This window comes from Schistocerca gregaria, chromosome 2 (genome assembly GCF_023897955.1).
Source record: "Schistocerca gregaria isolate iqSchGreg1 chromosome 2, iqSchGreg1.2, whole genome shotgun sequence".
Classification (NCBI taxonomy): domain Eukaryota; kingdom Metazoa; phylum Arthropoda; class Insecta; order Orthoptera; family Acrididae; genus Schistocerca; species Schistocerca gregaria.
Window position 1 is genome coordinate 1,027,334,277 of NC_064921.1, and position 18,584 is coordinate 1,027,352,860.

The following is an 18,584-nucleotide window of genomic DNA, read 5'->3' on the forward strand; positions in this document are numbered from 1 at the left end:
GTGCATTTTCTAACAGGATATAGTTTCCGTTCGCGACAGTTACATGTGGCGGTTGAGACTTTGTTGTGGAAGCCATTCTGTGGACTGTCGATAGACATTCTTTGCATTCGACTTCATTTATGTCAGATGGTCAGATTCAATTTAGAGTAAATGGCACCACAACTACTGAATTAATGTTCGTGTTAAAAGCAAGGCTGTTCTAGATCAGAACATATGGGCAACCCTTTAATAGGAATGTGAAAGTTACAGAGTATTGGAATTACAAATTTTTTAGGTAACAAATTTCAACATGAAAATTTTCAAGTTGTATTATTATTCAAATCATCGTTATGCAGTAGAAAATTGAGCTTAAGTGAAAGTCTGCAAAATGGTCGCTTTGCCCTGTATGTGGGGCGAAGTGACCAGAGACAGATAAAAGGATAAGACTCCGATAATGTGGAGTGTGGTTTCCTAAGGGTTACATTTGGACGTCTCTTCCTAAACAGTGTCATCCAATCCTTGCCTACCATCTCTTTCTCTTTGTAGAAGGGATGTGATAGATTAATCCGCTCAGCAACTGAAATTCTTTTTTCGCTACGTATAACGGCTGTGCATACCTTGGGAGTCCTATGATTGTTGTAGTGACTATCTTAAATAATTTGATAGCATCCTAATATACAACCTGTAACAAGAGAATACAGCTTCTTATCAAGTTATTAATAAACTAATGCCTTATTAGACCACTTGAGTACTTTACCCTGTGAGGTGGCTGGCTACATGCCCGATTGCGCTTTACTGCGAATACGAAATTACATAATCTAAGCAATTCATGAACGTTCAGTTTCGAAGACTAAAATAGAACGTTGTGGGTGGCCTTTGTAGGAATTAACTGTCACAAAAAATATATTTTTTTAATACATGCAAATGAATTTTGCCACTTGCTTTCATCAGACGTAGACAAAACACAAAATGTTTCACTGCAGACGAGCGTGCAACTATCAGCGCAACACTCGCTAACAAAACTGAAGAAATGTCTATGAATAGCAATCTCCAAGTGAATAAAACGTGGTCACCCCTTTACCCACACTGGTCACTGCATCAGGGGCGGCCAAGAATTCTGCTCGTGAGCCATGTCCTGCCAAAGAGCGCCATGGCCTTCAGTCTGTCTGGACATTTCTCCGACCGCCTCAGTACGCTGACTGAGTGTCAAGAGTGGGAAGCGGCAAATGCGCCTCATTTAAATGGCAATGCAGTCGCACTGCATATGACTTGGTTTTACATTTCACATTTCTCAACAACATAGATCACAAACAAAACAAATTTTCAGTATAATTTTTTTTGAACATTTTGTATAACTTGTAAGCTATAGTGTGTGTTTCTGACGCGATTAAATAAATAAAGTATAATTTAATTATTTTTGGCTCGATGAAGGCGTAATATAATTTTTCTATAGTACGAACTGTAGGCATATGGACAGGGGCAGAACATTTCACAGATTTTCGACTTAGGTTGCCACGTATTGCTATACTGCTCACACAATGTTGTGTCATTTTTGGAACCTAATTATGGAGACATAGAGTTTCTACCTGAAGAAAACAATGTAGAAGTACTGGGCGGTTTTAACGTAATTGCATGTGTCTTTAAAACGGGAATTACATGACAGATCTGGACATGTATGGGGGAGGCTTCAGTTGAAACGACAAACGGTCTCGAAAAGAGCTCGAAGACGGGTGTAACACTGGCAGTGTTCTCGAAACGTTTAGGAAACTACCCTTGCAACTCTATCACGGCTACAAAGAATCATTCAAATCTTGCTCTTTCTGTAAAGCTACCGAGGTTATGGAACTGGAGTGTGTTTGCCAGAATAAGTCCCTTCTACAATGCGATCTCTTTTTAAATGCAGGACCATCAAATCAGAAGTAATTTTTCTTCTCACCTTGCAACGCTTACTCTGGACATTGTGCAGTCAACTCCACATAAAACGGAAGTTTGCAACCCATGCATGTTTTATTTTCGCCGTGCGGAGTCGCCGCGTGGTTTGAGGCGCCATGTCACGGATTGCGTCCCCCCATCCCCCCCCCCCCTCCCCACCGGAGGTTCGAGTCCTCCCTCGGGCATGAGTGTATGTGTTGTTCTTAGCAAAAGTTAGTTTAAGTTAGTTTAAGTGCTGTGTAAGTCAGGGACCGATGCCCTCAGCAGTTTGGTCCCTTAATATATATATTTTTTTAATTTTCGTTTCTGCACTTATTTTTCCTAAGATAATTCCACAAAGACGGGTTTTACATCCAAAAGTTGTTGAAGCCCTGTCCCCTGACAAAGTGCTATGTGGCAGTATAGAAAGTCTCTATAGTGCCACATTGTTCAGTTCCATCGAAAGCTGTAGCAAGTGACACTGGAATAATGTTCGTTAGACTTCAGAAATTTTACTATTTGCACCACCAATTTCTGCACGTGATGAATGCATTATTCAGAACAATGAATCCCATCTGTCGAGCACTATAAGTTTTTGCTCTTTCATTGTCGAAATTCTTTCTGCTTGGTGTTGTAATCTGGTTTTATGGTAATGCAGCTGCGTGACAGAGATACTGAAAATTCTCATTCTACTTTCTCTCATTTGCATTAAATTTTAGACTTGCGTCTTTCTTTGCAAACAGCCACCTGACTTGCGAACATCATTAATGTGTGAGGTCATCCACATGAGTGCTAAAAGGAACTCGTTAAACTTTGGTTACACGATAAATGAGTCTAATCCAAAAGCCGTAAATTCAACTAAATTCCTAAGTATTACAGTTACGAACAACTTAAATTGGAAGGAACACATAGAAAATGTTGTGGGGAAGGCTAACCAAAGGCTGCGTTTTATTGGCAGGACACTTAGAAAATGTAACAGACCTACTAAGGAGACTGCCTCCACTACGCTTGTCCGTCCTCTTTTAGAGGCGTTTTTCATTGCGACGGAATCTTCTCACGAAACTCCAATCAGCAACATTCTCCTCCGGATGCGAAAATATTTTGTTGACACAGACCTAGATAGGGAGAAACGATCACCACGATAAAATAAGGGAAATCAGAGCTAGCACGGAAAGATATAAATGTTCATTCTTTCCACGCGCTATACGAGATTGGGATAATAGAGAATTTGAAGGTGGTTCGATGAACCCTTTGCCAAGCACTTAAATTTGATTTGCTGAGTATCCATGTAGATGCAGATGTAGATGTAGATTATTCTTACTGCGGCGCGGCACGTTACTTTTTACCGCCCTGGCAATGTCCAGCAATGTTCATTTGTCTAGCTAACAGCTGTAGTAGACAATACTACACCACTACTGTCTACTGCAGGTCGCACCATACATAGAATTATCCGGTAAACGGGATGTGGCTAGTACTGAAATAAAAGTTTTAACTTGGCAATGTAAATTTTCAGGTGTATTTTTACGATAAAGATCACAGTTAATACTGCCAAGTCCGTACTAAGTGTCTACACAGTGTAAAGTTCCCACGCACACCACAATCACACACGTAGCCGGTTTATGGTATGTACACCCGTTACCGAAGTTAACAGAGTTCACTAGATCGTTTAGTTATGAAAATGCTAGCTCAAATGTTGTGCACTCTGCTCTACACATAATACCTGTTTCTGTCTTAGATCGCACAACACACCACGCGGTTTTAATTAACAGTCAAAAGCAATAATTCTGAGATTCCGTCTGAAATTTGACGCGACTTCCACTATATCGTTCACTTAAATACACTTTGTACTACTTCGCGAACTCGTAATTAGCATACTTCTCCGATGTTTCAGTACTTTCGTCGGAGCTGCTTTCAATGAGATGTTACTAGTTCAAACCCTCAGCCCTGACTTACTTAGATCACACCAAAGGCTTTGTTCCCACCATAGATTGGCGCGAGACTGCATTTCTCTGAGTGGCTGATATCACAAACAGCAAATCAGGTTGCAGTATTATCCCGCGCTAACCCGCGCTTTACTTCAATGACCAATCAGAGTAAAACATTTCTTTCTATGGCAATTGCTAAATAAATAAATTCAGAAAAGTATCAAATATAAAATTACTCCTTCTGACATTACCGATTAATTTGTGTTCTATTCACGATTCATTAGTACCATAAACTGGCTGCACATTTAATTATAGTGAATCCCCTGTATAGTTTAACTGGTTCTTTGTGAATAAACAAAACAATATTCATTTACTTCTGTTCTTCTTCACTCATGCGACACTCACACTGCTAATTACTACACATATAAAACAATTATAATTATGAAAATACCTTAAATATTAACCAAACATGACTTTACAACATTGTTTTGACTACGACTGCAAGCACTGTCCGTCAACTGCTGACGTCTGCCGCCTACTAGTACAACTACGAGCAGCTCTGTAACTCAGGTCCATGTCAGCTGGTGACATCTGTCGATGACCCATGCCTATAGCGATATCGTCCTAACAAGTGACAGGAGCGTTGCGTAGGCGCTACGCCTCATGAATAATTAGCGAGAGATAACAGTATTGCCACCACGATTTTGACGAACTGAAGAGAACTGTGCCGATCGAAAAGTGCCACAGCGCAGAGCTAAGCGAAATTTCGTCCTGTATCAGGCACTTGCGAGAAAGACCGAACAAAGCCGACAAGGGCCGAGCGCCGGCCATATGCGGCGCACACTCCCCGCCCGAGTGTCGATTGGCATAACGTGTCTAGTCTGTCCTACATCATGTCGGGGGCGTTACTTCCAGATGTTTTGTGCAGTTGCACTTGCATATCCTAGCATGTTGTGCACTTCACATAATTTGACGTTTTTTGCGTGCCGGCTGTGCAGTGTTGCAGTTTCAATGGCCAGCAGTGTAAGAGCGGTGTCCTCGTCGGCCGAAATGGTAGTGTTGGTGGCGGCGGTGTTGGCGGGCACCGCGGCGGCGGCGGCGGCGCTGTCGTCGCCCTCCGGCGCGGGCAGCGTGCACTTCCCGGCGTGGTCGGCGCTGCAGGAGCGCGCGCAGGGCGCCGGCGCAGGCCTCGCAGACCTGGCGGTGGCGCTGCGTCAGCACCTGCCCGCGGCGGCCGGCGGCAACGCGCTGCTGTCGCCGCTCAGCGTCGCCGCAGTGTTGGCAGCCCTGCAGATGGGCGCCCGCGGCGACACCGCGCGGGAGATCGGCCTCCTGCTGGGGCAGCAGGGCGACAGCAGCCGGGCCTACTGGGGGCAGCTGGGGGACACGCTGCGCGCCATCAGCAACTCCACGGTACGGAAGCGACGAGGCTCCCAAATCAGCCACCACTCGTCCACATGGTCCAAACCACATTTAAGTACCTTTGCAGAGGGTTCATCGAACTGTAACCTTCCCCTCACTTATCGACCATAATGACAGTGAAAAATTAAACCTCGTGTACCTAAGGGAAATTTGGGAAAAGCATTCGTCACCGAAGTTAATCTGTCGGTAAAAAGGAAGGGTTACATCTAAATGAAAGGAAAAATGCAAATGAAATTGGTGGTAATTAATTTTGATAAAAGGGTAAAATTAATAAAGTAAATGTGCGGTCGTTACATTAACAATTAACTGGCGTTAATTAGATATTTGAGATTTGGGGAGAAGTACAGTCGCCAGTCCTATGGACAACTACTATAATAAATGAAAATGAAAGGTTATTGCGCATATAATTAGCACTAAAAGCGAGGCAACTGAAGGTTGACACGTGTTGTGTGAAAACTGAATGTTTGTCAGAAATAATAAATTTCGCTACACTCTGACTTAATTTAGCAAAACAAATAATAAAACCGGAAAATTGAAAGACAATTTAGTGGCTCATATTAATGCTGAACTTAGTTTCTGAAGCACTACGAAATTAAATAAAATAAGGTTAGCCTTGGGCTGCCTCAACAATCATCTCAAAAGCAACTTTGAATCTACGCAATTTAGAAATAAGAGATTAAACTTTGAACTTGAATTAAATGATTTTGAACAATTAACAATAGTAAAATTTACTACGTACCAAGCTGGGCCACAGTCACAAGTAAGCTAAAATATGGTAACATAACTCGCACCCTTAATTTATGCGTGTGTAATCTAAATATTGTAGCCAGCTATGAATACCTTAACCGAACTTTGAAACTAAAGCAGTGAAATCGAATGATATTACTTTAATGCTGGTGTCTGAATTTCAACAACACTCGAGTTCATTTCGGAAAAGGAAGGGAGCCTGCTTGGTAATGCAATTGGGACAATGAGCAACAAATGTTCATGCTAAGTTGCTGTATTTTAGTGACGCTAATTGAATAGTTTGAAAATCTGAGGTCTGCCATACAGTTCTAAAACTTTACATGCTTTCAGCCTTCCTTGTTCGTTGATTGAAGGTTTGAAGTCATCGATCGAGGAGGTGGCGACAATCACTCATTGTCGGCCGTCGCTGTTGCAGAAGCTGGATGTTGGCGCGCCTTCTTCTCGACACAGTCGCCAGGCGAAACGGGCTCTTGATGTGTGCCAGCTGATGTTTTCCGTCCGCGACACCGTGTCAGAAACTATCATAGCAAGTCGAGCGCAATTACGTGCTGCCAAACCCCAAAAGCGCGGCAACTCGCGGGCGCGTCACACAACACACTTGCTCCACCGCCCTACTCCAGCCAGACTCTCCTCTGCCTGCGCTCCACGCGGCAGAGTTAACACTATCAAAGATCCTAAATACTTTGATTCTCCACACGACCTATCGAAGTATTCGTTCGATAGCATAGTTTTCCCTAGACAAGACCCAGGGGAAAAATACAAATAACATTTACAAAACAAACCAATTATACATCGACGTAAATATATATATATATATATATATATATATATATATATATATATATATATATATATATATATGCAGCAGGGTTTAAGAACATATATTGTGCTCGAACATTATGAATTGTGTCAAAGGAAACGGTCTATTGACACACAGTCAACATGGGTTTAGAAAACACTGTTCCTGTGAAACGCAACTAGCTCTTTATTCACATGAAGTGCTCAATGCTATTAACAACGAATTTCAGATTGATGCCGTATTTCTGTAATTCCGTAAGGCTTTTGACACTGTACCACACAAGCACCTTGTAGTGAAATTATGTCCTTAAAGAAAATCGTCTCAGTTATGTGACTGGATTCGTGATTTCCTGTCACAGATGTCACAGTTCGTAGTAACTGACGGAAAGTCATCGAGTAAAAGAGCAGTGATTTCTAGTGGGGCCCAAGGTAGTGTTATAAGCCCTTTGCTGTTCCTTATCTACTTAAACGATTTGGGAGACAATTTTAGCTTAGGCTGTTTGCAGCTGATGCTCTTGTTTATAACTAATAAAGTTATCGGAAGATACAAACAAATTGCACAACTGTTTAGGAAAGACATCTCTATGGTGGGAAGATTGGTAATTGACCCTAAATAACAAAGAGTGTGAGGTCATCCACATGATTGCTAAAAGGAATCCGTTAAACTTCGGTTACATGATAGTCAGTCAAATGTAAAGGCTGTAAATTCAACTAAATACCTAGGAATTACAATTATGAACAACTTAAATTAGAAAGAACACACAGGAAATGTTGTGGGGAAGGCAAACCAAAGACTGCGTTTTATTGGTAGGACCCTTAGGAAATGTAATAGATCTACTAAGGAAACTCCCTACTCTACGCTTGTTCGCCCTCTTTTAGAATACTGCTGCAATATATATATATATATATATATATATATATATATATATATATATATAGTAAATCTTTTACTATTTGTAAATGTACACAAATAGTAAAACAATTACGATATATAAAGACACAGAATGTCATATCTTCAGGTAACAAAATAAGGAAAAAATTTATAGTACAATAGATATAAATAGGAGGATATGCATTTCCGGCGTTACAAAACCACCTTCACAATTCTCTGTTATTCCAATCACGTAGAGCACGTGAAAATGACGAAAACCTATATCTTTCCGTACGAGCTCGTATTTCCCTTATCCCCTTATTTTATCATGGTGGTAAATTCTCCCTATGTAGGTCGGTGTCAACAAAATATTTTCGCATTCGGAGGAGAAAGTTGGTGTTTGGAATTTTGTGAGAAGATACTGGCTTTGTTTTAATGATGTCCATCCCAAATCCTGTATCATTTCAGTGACACTCTCTCCTATTTCGCGATAGTACAAAATGCGCTACTCGTCTTTCAACATTTTCGATGTACTCCGTCAATCCTGTTTGGTAAGGATTCCTCACAGCGCAACAGTATTCTAAAAGAGGGCGGACAATCGTAGAGTAGGGAGTCTCCTTAGTAGATCTGTTACAATTTCTAAGAGTCCTAACAATAAAACGCAGTCTTTGGTTTGCCTTCCCCACAACACTTCCTGTGTGTTCCTTCTAATTTAAGTTGTTCATAATTGTAATTCCTAGGTATTTAGTTGAATTTACAGATTTTAGATTTGACTGACTATCATGTGACCGATGTTTAACGGATTCCTTTTAGCAATCATGTAGATGTCCTCACGCTTTTTGTTATTTAGGCTCAATTGCAATTTTCGCGCCATACAGATATCTTTCCTAAACAGTTTATTTGTATCTTCCGATGACTTTATTAGTTGATAAACAAGAGCATCATCTGAAAACAAACTAAGACAGCTGCTAAAATTGTCTCCCAAATCGTTTACATAGATAAGGAACAGCAAAGGGCCTATAACAGTACCTTGGGGCACACTAGAAATCACTTCTCTTTTACTCGATGACTTTCCGTCAATAATCACAAACTGTGACATCTCTGACAGGAAATCACGAATCCAGTCACATAACTAAGACGATATTCTCTAACGACGTAATTTCACTGCAAGGTGCTTGTGTGGTACAGTGTCAAAAGCACTAAGCAGAAAGTAACACTAAGCAGAAACGTGAGCAATGAAGAGACCGCAGTAGGAGTAGATGAAAGGTGGAACAGGGTTGAAAAGGCTATTAAGGATGCTACAGACGAAATAATAGGCATAAGAAGGAATAGAAGAACGCAGGAATGGTTTGATGAAGATTGCAGGTCAGCAATAGAGAAAAAGAGCACGGCAAGAACAAAAGTGCCACAGAGAGAAACCAGAAATAATGTGGAACAATACAGAGATTTAAGGAGAAGAGCTAACAGACTGTGAAAGAGAAAGAAAAGAGAGTGGAATAAGAAGAAATTTCAAGAACTGGAAGAATTAAAGGAACAGAGTGAAATAAGAAAGTTCTATCATTCCACAGGCAAAATGAAGAATAGATTCCACCCAAAAACAATGGCCTGTCCCAGTAAAGATGGGAAAATGATAAGGGAGGAAGAACAGGTAGTGGGAAGATTGGCAGAGTATTTCAAAGATACACTAAGCACCAGCCTAGAAGATGAAGAGACAGCCACACAGGAGGAAAGAGTGGAGCCGAAAGTAGACAATGAAACCAATGAGCCAAGAAAGACAACACTACAAGAGGTCTCCCAGGCTGTGCACAAGTGAAAAAACAAATGAGACCCTGGGAAAGACATCATAATTGTTGAATTAATAAGAACTGGTGGTGAGGCTGTGATAAAGGAACTCCACTCATTAATATCGGATATATGGGAAACAGAAACTATACCAGATAATTGGAAAATTGGAATAATAATCCCCATTTATAAGAAAAGGGACACAACAGCATATGCTATAAAGGTATAATACTCCTAAGCACAGCTTATAAGCTGTTCATAAGTATACTAAACGAAAGGTGGTGGTGGTTAGTGTATAACGTCCCGTCGACAACGAGGTCATTAGAGACGGAGCGCAAGCTCGGATTAGGGAAGGATTGGGAAGGAAATCGGCCGTGCCCTTTCAAAGGAACCATCCCGGCATTTGCCTGAAGCGATTTAGGGAAATCACGGAAAACCTAAATCAGGATGGCCGGAGACGGGACTGAACCGTCGTCCTCCCGAATGTGAGTCCAGTGTGCTAACCACTGCGCCATCTCGCTCGGTAAACGAAAGGATACAGTACATCTACATCTACATCCATACTCCGCAAGCCACCTGACGGTGTGTGGCGGAGGGTACCCTGAGTACCTCTATCGGTTCTCCCTTCTATTCCAGTCTCGTATTGTACGTGGAAAGAAGGATTGTCGGTATGCTTCTGTGTGGGCCCTAATCTCTCTGATTTTATCCTCATGGTCTCTTCGCGAGATATACGTAGGAGGGAGCAATATACTGCTTGACTCTTCGGTGAAGGTATGTTCTCGAAACTTTAACAAAAGCCCGTACCGAGCTACTGAGCGTCTCTCCTGCAGAGTCTTCCACTGGAGTTTATCTATCATCTCCATAACGCTTTCGCAATTACTAAATGATCCTGTAACGAAGCGCGCTGCTCTCCGTTGGATCTTCTCATCTCTTCTATCAACCCTACCTGGTGCGGATCCCACACTGCTGAGCAGTATTCAAGCATTGGGCGAACAAGCGTACTGTAACCTACTTCCTTTGTTGTCGGATTGCATTTCCTTAGGATTCTTCCAATGAATCTCAGTCTGGCATCTGCTTTACCGACGATCAACTTTATATGATCATTCCATTTTAAATCACTCCTAATGCGTACTCCCAGATAATTTATGGAATTAACTGCTTCCAGTTGCTGACCTGCTATTTTGTAGCTAATTGATAAGGGACCTTTCTTTCTATGTATTCGCATCACATTACACTTCGCTACATTGAGATTCAATTGCCATTCCCTGCACCATGCGTCAATTCGCTGCAGATCCTCCTGCATTTCAGTACAATTTTCCACTGTTGCAACCTCTCGATACACCACAGCACCATCTGCAAAAAGCCTCAGTGAACTTCCGATGTCATCCACCAGGTCATTTATGTATATTGTGAATAGCAACGGTCCTATGACACTCCCCTGCGGCACACCTGAAATCACTCTTACTTCGGAAGACTTCTCTCCATTGAGAATAACATGCTGCGTTCTGTTATCTAGGAACTCCTCAATCCAATCACACAACTGATCTGATAGTCCGTATGCTCTTACTTTGTTCATTAAACGACTGTGGGGAACTGTGTCAAACGCCTTGCGGAACTCAAGAAACACGGCATCGACCTGTGAACCCGTGTCTAAGGCCCTCTGAGTCTCGTGGACGAATAGCGCGAGCTGGGTTTCACACGATCGTCTTTTTCGAAACCCATGCTGATTCCTACAGAGTAGATTTCTAGTCTCCAGAAAAGACATTATACTCGAACATAATACGTGTTCCAAAATTCTACAACTGATCGACGTTAGAGATATAGGTCTATAGTTCTGCACATCTGTTCGACGTCCCTTCTTGAGAACGGGGATGACCTGTGCCCTTTTCCAATCCTTTGGAACGCTTCGCTCTTCTAGAGACCTACGGTACACCGCTGCAAGAAGGGGGGCAAGTTCCTTCGCGTACTCTGTGTAAAATCGAACTGGTATCCCATCAGGACCAGCGGCCTTTCCTCTTTTGAGCGATTTTAATTGTTTCTCTATCCCTCTGTCGTCTACTTCGATATCTACCATTTTGTCAACTGTGCGACAATCTAGAGAAGGAAGCACAGTGCAGTCTTCCTCTGTGAAACAGCTTTGGAAAAAGACATTTAGTTTTTCGGCCTTTAGTCTGTCATCCTCTGTTTCAGTACCATTTTGGTCACAGAGTGTCTGGACATTTTGTTTTGATCCACCTACCGCTTTGACATAGGACCAAAATTTCTTAGGATTTTCTGCCAAGTCAGTACATAGAACTTTACTTTCGAATTCATTGAAAGCCACTCGCATAGCCCTCCTCACACTACATTTCGCTTCGCGTAATTTTTGTTTGTCTGCAAGGCTTTGGCTATGTTTATGTTTGCTGTGAAGTTCCCTTTGCTTCCGCAGCAGTTTTCTAACTCGGTTGTTGTACCACGGTGGCTGTTTTCCATCTCTTACGATCTTGCTTGGCACATACTCATCTAACGCATATTGTACCATGGTTTTGAACTTTGTCCACTGATCCTCAACAATATCTGCACTTGAGACAAAACTTTTGTGTTGAGCCGTCAGGTACTCTGTAATCTGCTTTTTGTCACTTTTGCTAAACAGAAAAATATTCCTACCTTTTTTAATATTTCTATTTACGGCTGAAATCATCGATGCAGTAACCGCTTTATGATCGCTGATTCCCTGTAGTGTTCAGAAGGCATACTAGAGGAATATCAGTGTGGCTTTCGGCCAGACAGAGGAACAACTGATCAAATATTTGTGATGAGACAAATGATGGAAAAGTTCTATGAATATGGTATAGATCTGCATCTCCTATTCATCGACTTCAAAGAAGCCGTTGACAGCATGAATCGGCAAGAACTATACAGAGCACTGGAAGAAGTTGGTATGTGTGCTAAACTAATAGGACTAATCAGAATGACAATGACAGAGACAAGAGCAAAAGTAAAGGTCCTTAGCAGAACAAGTGAAAGCTTTAACTTTAATAAAGGTGTGAAGCAAGGTGAAAGTCTCTCCACTGTCCTATTTAATATAGCCCTGCATAGTGTAGTAAATAAAATAAACAAAAGAGGCACCATATTTATGAAAACTAGCCAAATATGTGCATACGCTGATGTCATTGCTACAGTAGGAAGAAATACCAATACACTACTAGAAACATACCGGGCAATGGAAACAGAAGCCTTAAAATTGGCCTCATAGTAAATGAAAACAAAACAAAATATATGGTAATGTCACAATCTGAGGCCAGAAGAACCCCTAAAAAAGAAATGCTTCAAAGGAGTGTCCTCTTTTAACTATTTGGGAGCCCTAATAACTAATCATAACAGTATTGGAAAGGCTATAACGGAAATAATACAAGCAGGAAACAGAGCTTACTTTGCAAATAAGCAGCTTTTGAAAAATAGCCTCGTTACAAGAAAAGCTAAACTGCTTATATATAGTTCCCTAGTCCGCCCATTTATCACATACTGGTCAGAGCTATGGACGTTCATAGAATACGATAAAAATGCACTAAGAACCATTGAGCGGAAAATACTACGCAAAATCTATGGGCCAATAAGGGAGGAAGAAGGCTGGAGAATACGCTACAATGCCGAGTTGCAAGAGTTAATACTAGGCAGAGACATAGTAAAATTTGTGAAATCACAGCGAATACGATGGTCAGGACACTTGGAGAGAATGGCAGAGAATAGAATTCCAAAGAAAATAATGAAAGGTGTGATCCATTCAGTTAGGCGAAAAGGGAGACCTTGGATATTGCCAGTATGGGCGTCCAGGGGTGGAAAAGAGCAGCAAATAACCGAGAAGTGTGGGGGAACATTGTTGAAGAAGCTAAGTCCCACCACGGGCTGTAGCGCTCCTGAAGAAGAAGAATCTCCTAATGTCTTGCATTCAAATAAATGTCATAACTTGCACGCTCCATGCTATTAAGATTCTTTGATTATTGTTTCACCGATCACCAAGTTTTTGAATGCTTCAGTTGCCGGCAATTCTCCATCCAACAAAATGAATTCTTCAGTTACACACATAGTATGGAAACACGTATTTCTTGACATTTTCTGGCAGATTAAAACTGTGTGCCGAACCGAGACTCGAACTCAGGACCTTTGTCTTTCGCGGGCAAGAGATGTGAGGACGGGGCGTGAATCGTGCTTGGGTAGCTCAATGGTAGAGATCTTGCCCGCGAAAGGCAAAGGTCCCGAGTTCGAGTCTCCGTCCGGCACACAGTTTTAATCTGCCAGAAACTTTCATATCAGCGCACACTCCACTGTAGAGTGAAAATTTCATTCTAGAAACGTATTTCTTATACATCAAGTTAACCTGCTCACTGAAAGGAAAATACTTTTCTGTTATTTTCAACTTGTCAGGTCTTAAGTAACAGACATATTTTTCTAGAGAGAATGCCAGAATGAGTCTATAATCAGAGATTTCGTGTCCCATTGTAAAAGTTTCAATAAATGTTTATACGTTTCCACGTTTGTCACTATAATAGAAACATGCCCCGGCTTTATTTTCAATTTTTGATTAATCTTAGTTTTTTCCACTTGTTGAAACTGATAATTATAAAGTGAGCTTCGTAATTCGTCAGATTAACCTGTAAACCTGTAAAATACAGGTCTGCAATTTAAACTCCAACTAGCATTTGTAGCTCCTCGAAATCTTCCAGCAAAACGCAAAGATCTCTATGTTTAAAATCAGTTTGCTGGAAGCATTCCTTGCACTTGTGGTTAATTTCTGCTGTAGCTTCATTGTCATCAAGGCCATAAACACTTGCTTGTTTTGAAACAAGTAACAATCAGAACCTCAGTGCAGCTGAAACTCTGAAAATTGTTTATCATGACTGTAGTGAACATAGAGAGCAATGTCACAATGGTTTATGACATGAATTTCGCCACTGACACCTAGTGTCACATATCTGCATGTATGATAAACGATATCTTTCATTGCTTGCTGTACTTGCCGAATTTTACGTACTGTTTGTCTGCAGTGGAGACGAGGCTTGGACTGGTTTGGACTGCGAAGAGTCAACTAAATGGGCAGCCAACTTTGCTTTAGAACGAGAATAGCACAAACAGTGCTCAGACCCTACAATATAATGACGAGAAGTAATAATGTCGTTACATGCTAGCCTCTTAAGATTTTTTTAAGTAGCAGGAATGCTGTCGTGTTTCCACCGGTAGCAAAAAATGGTTCAAATGGCTCTGAGCACTATGGGACTTAACATCTGTGGTCATCAGTCTCCTAGAACTTAGAACTACTTAAACCTAAATAACCTAAGGACATCACATACATCCATGCCCGAGGCAGGATTCGAACCTGCGACCGTAGCGGTCACACGGTTCCGGACTGCGCGCCTAGAACCGCGAGAACACCGCGGCCCACCGGCAGCATTAGCACGTTTGCGTGTTTCTGTGGTTATGAGGTTTCGAGACTTTTATTCCCTCTTACAGCATCCACTCCTACTCAGAATACTATATAACATACACATTAAGACATACACATAAGACATATATTTTCGTAGCTTCTCTCAAATACTTCCGCTTGCTTCAGCTGGATAGGAAATGAAACGTCGGCAAAGTTTACTGCGGCTAAATAATCAAGATAATATAGGCCTCATCTCATTTAATCGGCACAAAGCGATTATAATTAACCACTTGGAGCAATAGTTATCTTTCAAACAACTTACAGGCATTCAGTCACGTGAAGTATTCGATAACTGCCTATATTCCGACAAGAGCACACCCCCGTCACTTTCGAGGCACGATTGCAACATGTAAGCAAGGAAATTCAATGCCAATGAATGCAGATGATATGCAGAAAAACAACAAACACGCACTTCAAACAGTAACGCCAAGACGCAACAAAATATGGCCAAGTTATCGGTAACGAATACTAATTTCCATTGAGTGAGCAAGCAATATTAACTATATCCTCGTGTTGTTTGACCAGAGAGAGAGAGAGAGAGAGAGAGGGAGACAGAGAGAGAGAGAGAGAGACAGAGAAAGAGAGAGCAGGAATGCAAGCAGAATTTAAGCAAAAATCTCGATTGGTTTCTTAGTAACACTGTCCAAGTAGCTGGAAGTGCATGCCAGAATCTCTCTGTGATTATTTACCATAGGCTGATTGACGCCTGTAGTCAAGGGGATGCCGGCATTGTAGCTCAGCGTGTTCGGTCAGAAGGTTGTCTGCCAGGTATAACAAAAAAAAAAAAGTTTGTGAATAGGTCAACGATGAACTTAAACGTGTTTCATGAGACATCCGCCTCAAACAAATGCAACGGAGAAAGAACAAATGAGACTTAAGAAAAGCGGGGAGCGGGGAAGGGAGGGGGGGGGGGGTGCGTCATTGTTCAAAAACCATTCCTTGCACTGTCCTGAGTTCGGAAGCTGATACCGTTTAAATTTTGAATAAAAATCAGCATTGGCGGCAGAAGACTTCCGGCATAAGAAGTTAGCCTCATTCTGCCAAGGGCCTTGTCAAAGAGGGCGGAAAAGTGGACAGAGGTTCAGGGCACTCTCTTGCCCATGGGGTGGAAAACTGTCGGTAAAGGAGAAAGAATCAGCAGTGATCAACGGCATAACAACGCAGAAGGCATGAAAACCACTGCATTGAAGACACGTAATGGGTATCCACAGAACATATAGACTGTAATTGAAAAAGCGTCATTATGATCTCTCCATTGATGAAAGATTTCTATATAGTCCCCCATTCGGATCTCCGGGAGGGGACAGCCATGACCAGGAGCAGATATAGGCTGAGTTCACAATGTAGTAGTGACGGAGAGCAGGCTGAATGTTAAGAAGACTAGTCAGGAAAAATCAATACGCGATGTAGAGAGACACGAAAGTACTAAGGGATGACGAGATAAGTTTGAAGTTCTCTGAGGCTATGGATACTGCAAAAAGGAATAGCTCAGCAGGCAGTACAGTTGAAGAGGAATGGACATCCCCGAATAGGGGAAAAGTTGGAAATAGAAACTCAGGTACAAAGAAGGTAACTGCGAAGAAACCATGGGTAACAGAAGAAATTTATAAGTTTATCGATGAATGAAGGAAGTCAAAAATGTTCAGGAAAAAACAGGAGTACAGAAATACAAGTCGCTTAGGAATGAAATACGTAGGAAGTGGAGGGAAATTAAGACGAAATGACTCCATGAAAAATATGAAGATATCGATAAAGAAATTACTGTCGGAAGGACTGACTCAGCTTGTAGAAAAGTCAAAGCAGCTTGGGTGAAATTAACAGCAAGAGTGGTACATTAAGAGTGCAACGGAAATTTCCCTCTTACATAAATTCTGGAGAGGGAGCGGATAGGTGGAAAGAGTCATTGAAGTTGTCTATGAGGGGAAGATTCGTTTGATGTGATATGAAAAGAGGCAGGAATAGATTTAGGAGAGACAGAGGATCCAGTAGTAGAATCAGAACTTAGAAGAGCTTTTGGATCACTTGGTTATTGTACGCATGTGTGACGCTTACACTCAGTACACCAGTCCTAAACATTCCTGATGGTCTGATCAATGTATACCATGCTATAACTTCAGTGGATACGGTAGACACCCGGCTTATGCATTATAATTTGCAGAACCTAAAAGATAGAAATGCTGTCTGCGTAAGGCGAAAAGGCAATAGATGTAGATGTAGCTATGTTATTTTCATCACTTATCTGATTCATGATTGATCGATAGCGCAATGCGTGCCTGAACTGTCTTTCACTACAACGAAACTGGCGATAGGTGACTTCACGGTGGGTTAGCTCAGCTGACAAACTTAGAGTGTCCGAGATGACGTAGGCCCTATGAAGCGAGGTACAATATATACCTTAACGTAACTTGGATAGTGAGTGCTATCAGCCTGAAGATTCTACGTACAACAGGATCCCCCAGGGTACCATCAATCTCCTTCCAGACCAACATATCAAAGAAGCGAAGGCAGACATACTTTTCAACCACCATCGTGAGGTGATACTTGGATGGATTAAATTCAGATGTTCTAAAAAGCATTTTAAATTCTTCCGAAAGTGTCGTCTATATATCTTAAAAAGTACGAAATTTTCAATGCTGCAATGATTGTTCCTCGAAATCTTCCATGAACAGATTGGCAATAATAGCTGAGAAAGGGCACCACATCGCTGCTCCATCTGTGTGTTCACACAACTGGTCACTGTATAAAAACGGAGTAGAAGTCAATATATGTTGAAGTAGGTTCGTTAATTCAATACCAAACGTAATCTAAATTAAGCCTAATGAGTCAGGCAGATGAAAGCAAGTGAAGAGAGAAACCACATCAAAATTGTCTAAAATGTTGCTGTCACTCAAATGCTATCCCTCTAATCCATGTAAGAAATTGGTCAAATTTTTAGTGTGATGGGCACACTAACCTGCTAGTGGTTTCAACAAAGCAACAAGGTGTTTTACTACGCACCACTTAGAGCACAAACGTTGTTAATATCAGGTCTTGTGGATCTTTGGAAGTCCATGTAATGTAGGGTGTACTAGACAATGAGAGTTAAGACTCTTGTTAGTCTCTTGCGACAACTCTTATTAAAGATTCAGCATTGAGTATCTGCTGGGTGTAGATTAGGAACAGGGCGAGGGTTAAGGGGAAGGATTGAGAGGGGGAGGGGAGGTGGGAAGGGGAAATAAAATGGGTGGAGAGGGAGGGTCCTCTTGAGTGCTAGTCACTTGGATCTGGCCCACGAGTACTTTGCTCTCTTACAGCACAACTCGCAACATCTCAAGAAGATTACTGGGTCCGTCACCAGATTCATTTGCATAAAATGGAAACAATAACTCTTCTGAATACCCACAAGCACACTATTAAAGAAATGGAATGACTCATTCATAGGTAAAGCAGTTGGTGGATTTCATTGGCAGGATATTGCTAATATACAGTGAGTCCACAGATGAAACAGCTTGAAAATCACTTGTGTCTACCTCAGAATACTCTTCATATGGTTAGGATCCATTCCAAATAAAACTAACAGTGGATTTTGAACACAAACCAAGAAGTGCGGTACGAACTGTCACAGGTTTTTTACGTCGTGGGAGAACGTCACAGAAAACTGAAAAAACTTGAACTGTCAAATGTTTTGAGGTAGACGCCAATTATCCCC

The 18,584-nt window shown here is 41.5% G+C and overlaps 1 protein-coding gene across 1 annotated transcript in view; it reads left to right on the plus strand.

The window, feature by feature from the left end:
• LOC126335546 (leukocyte elastase inhibitor-like) overlaps nt 1-18,584 on the plus strand; it is a 214,996-nt gene that overhangs the window by 86,112 nt on the left and 110,300 nt on the right. Inside the window, exon 2 of the mRNA XM_049998934.1 lies at nt 4,814-5,228. Coding sequence (XP_049854891.1) covers nt 4,827-5,228 — 402 coding nt within the window. The 5' untranslated portion in view covers nt 4,814-4,826. The remainder of the gene's footprint in view (nt 1-4,813; nt 5,229-18,584) is intronic.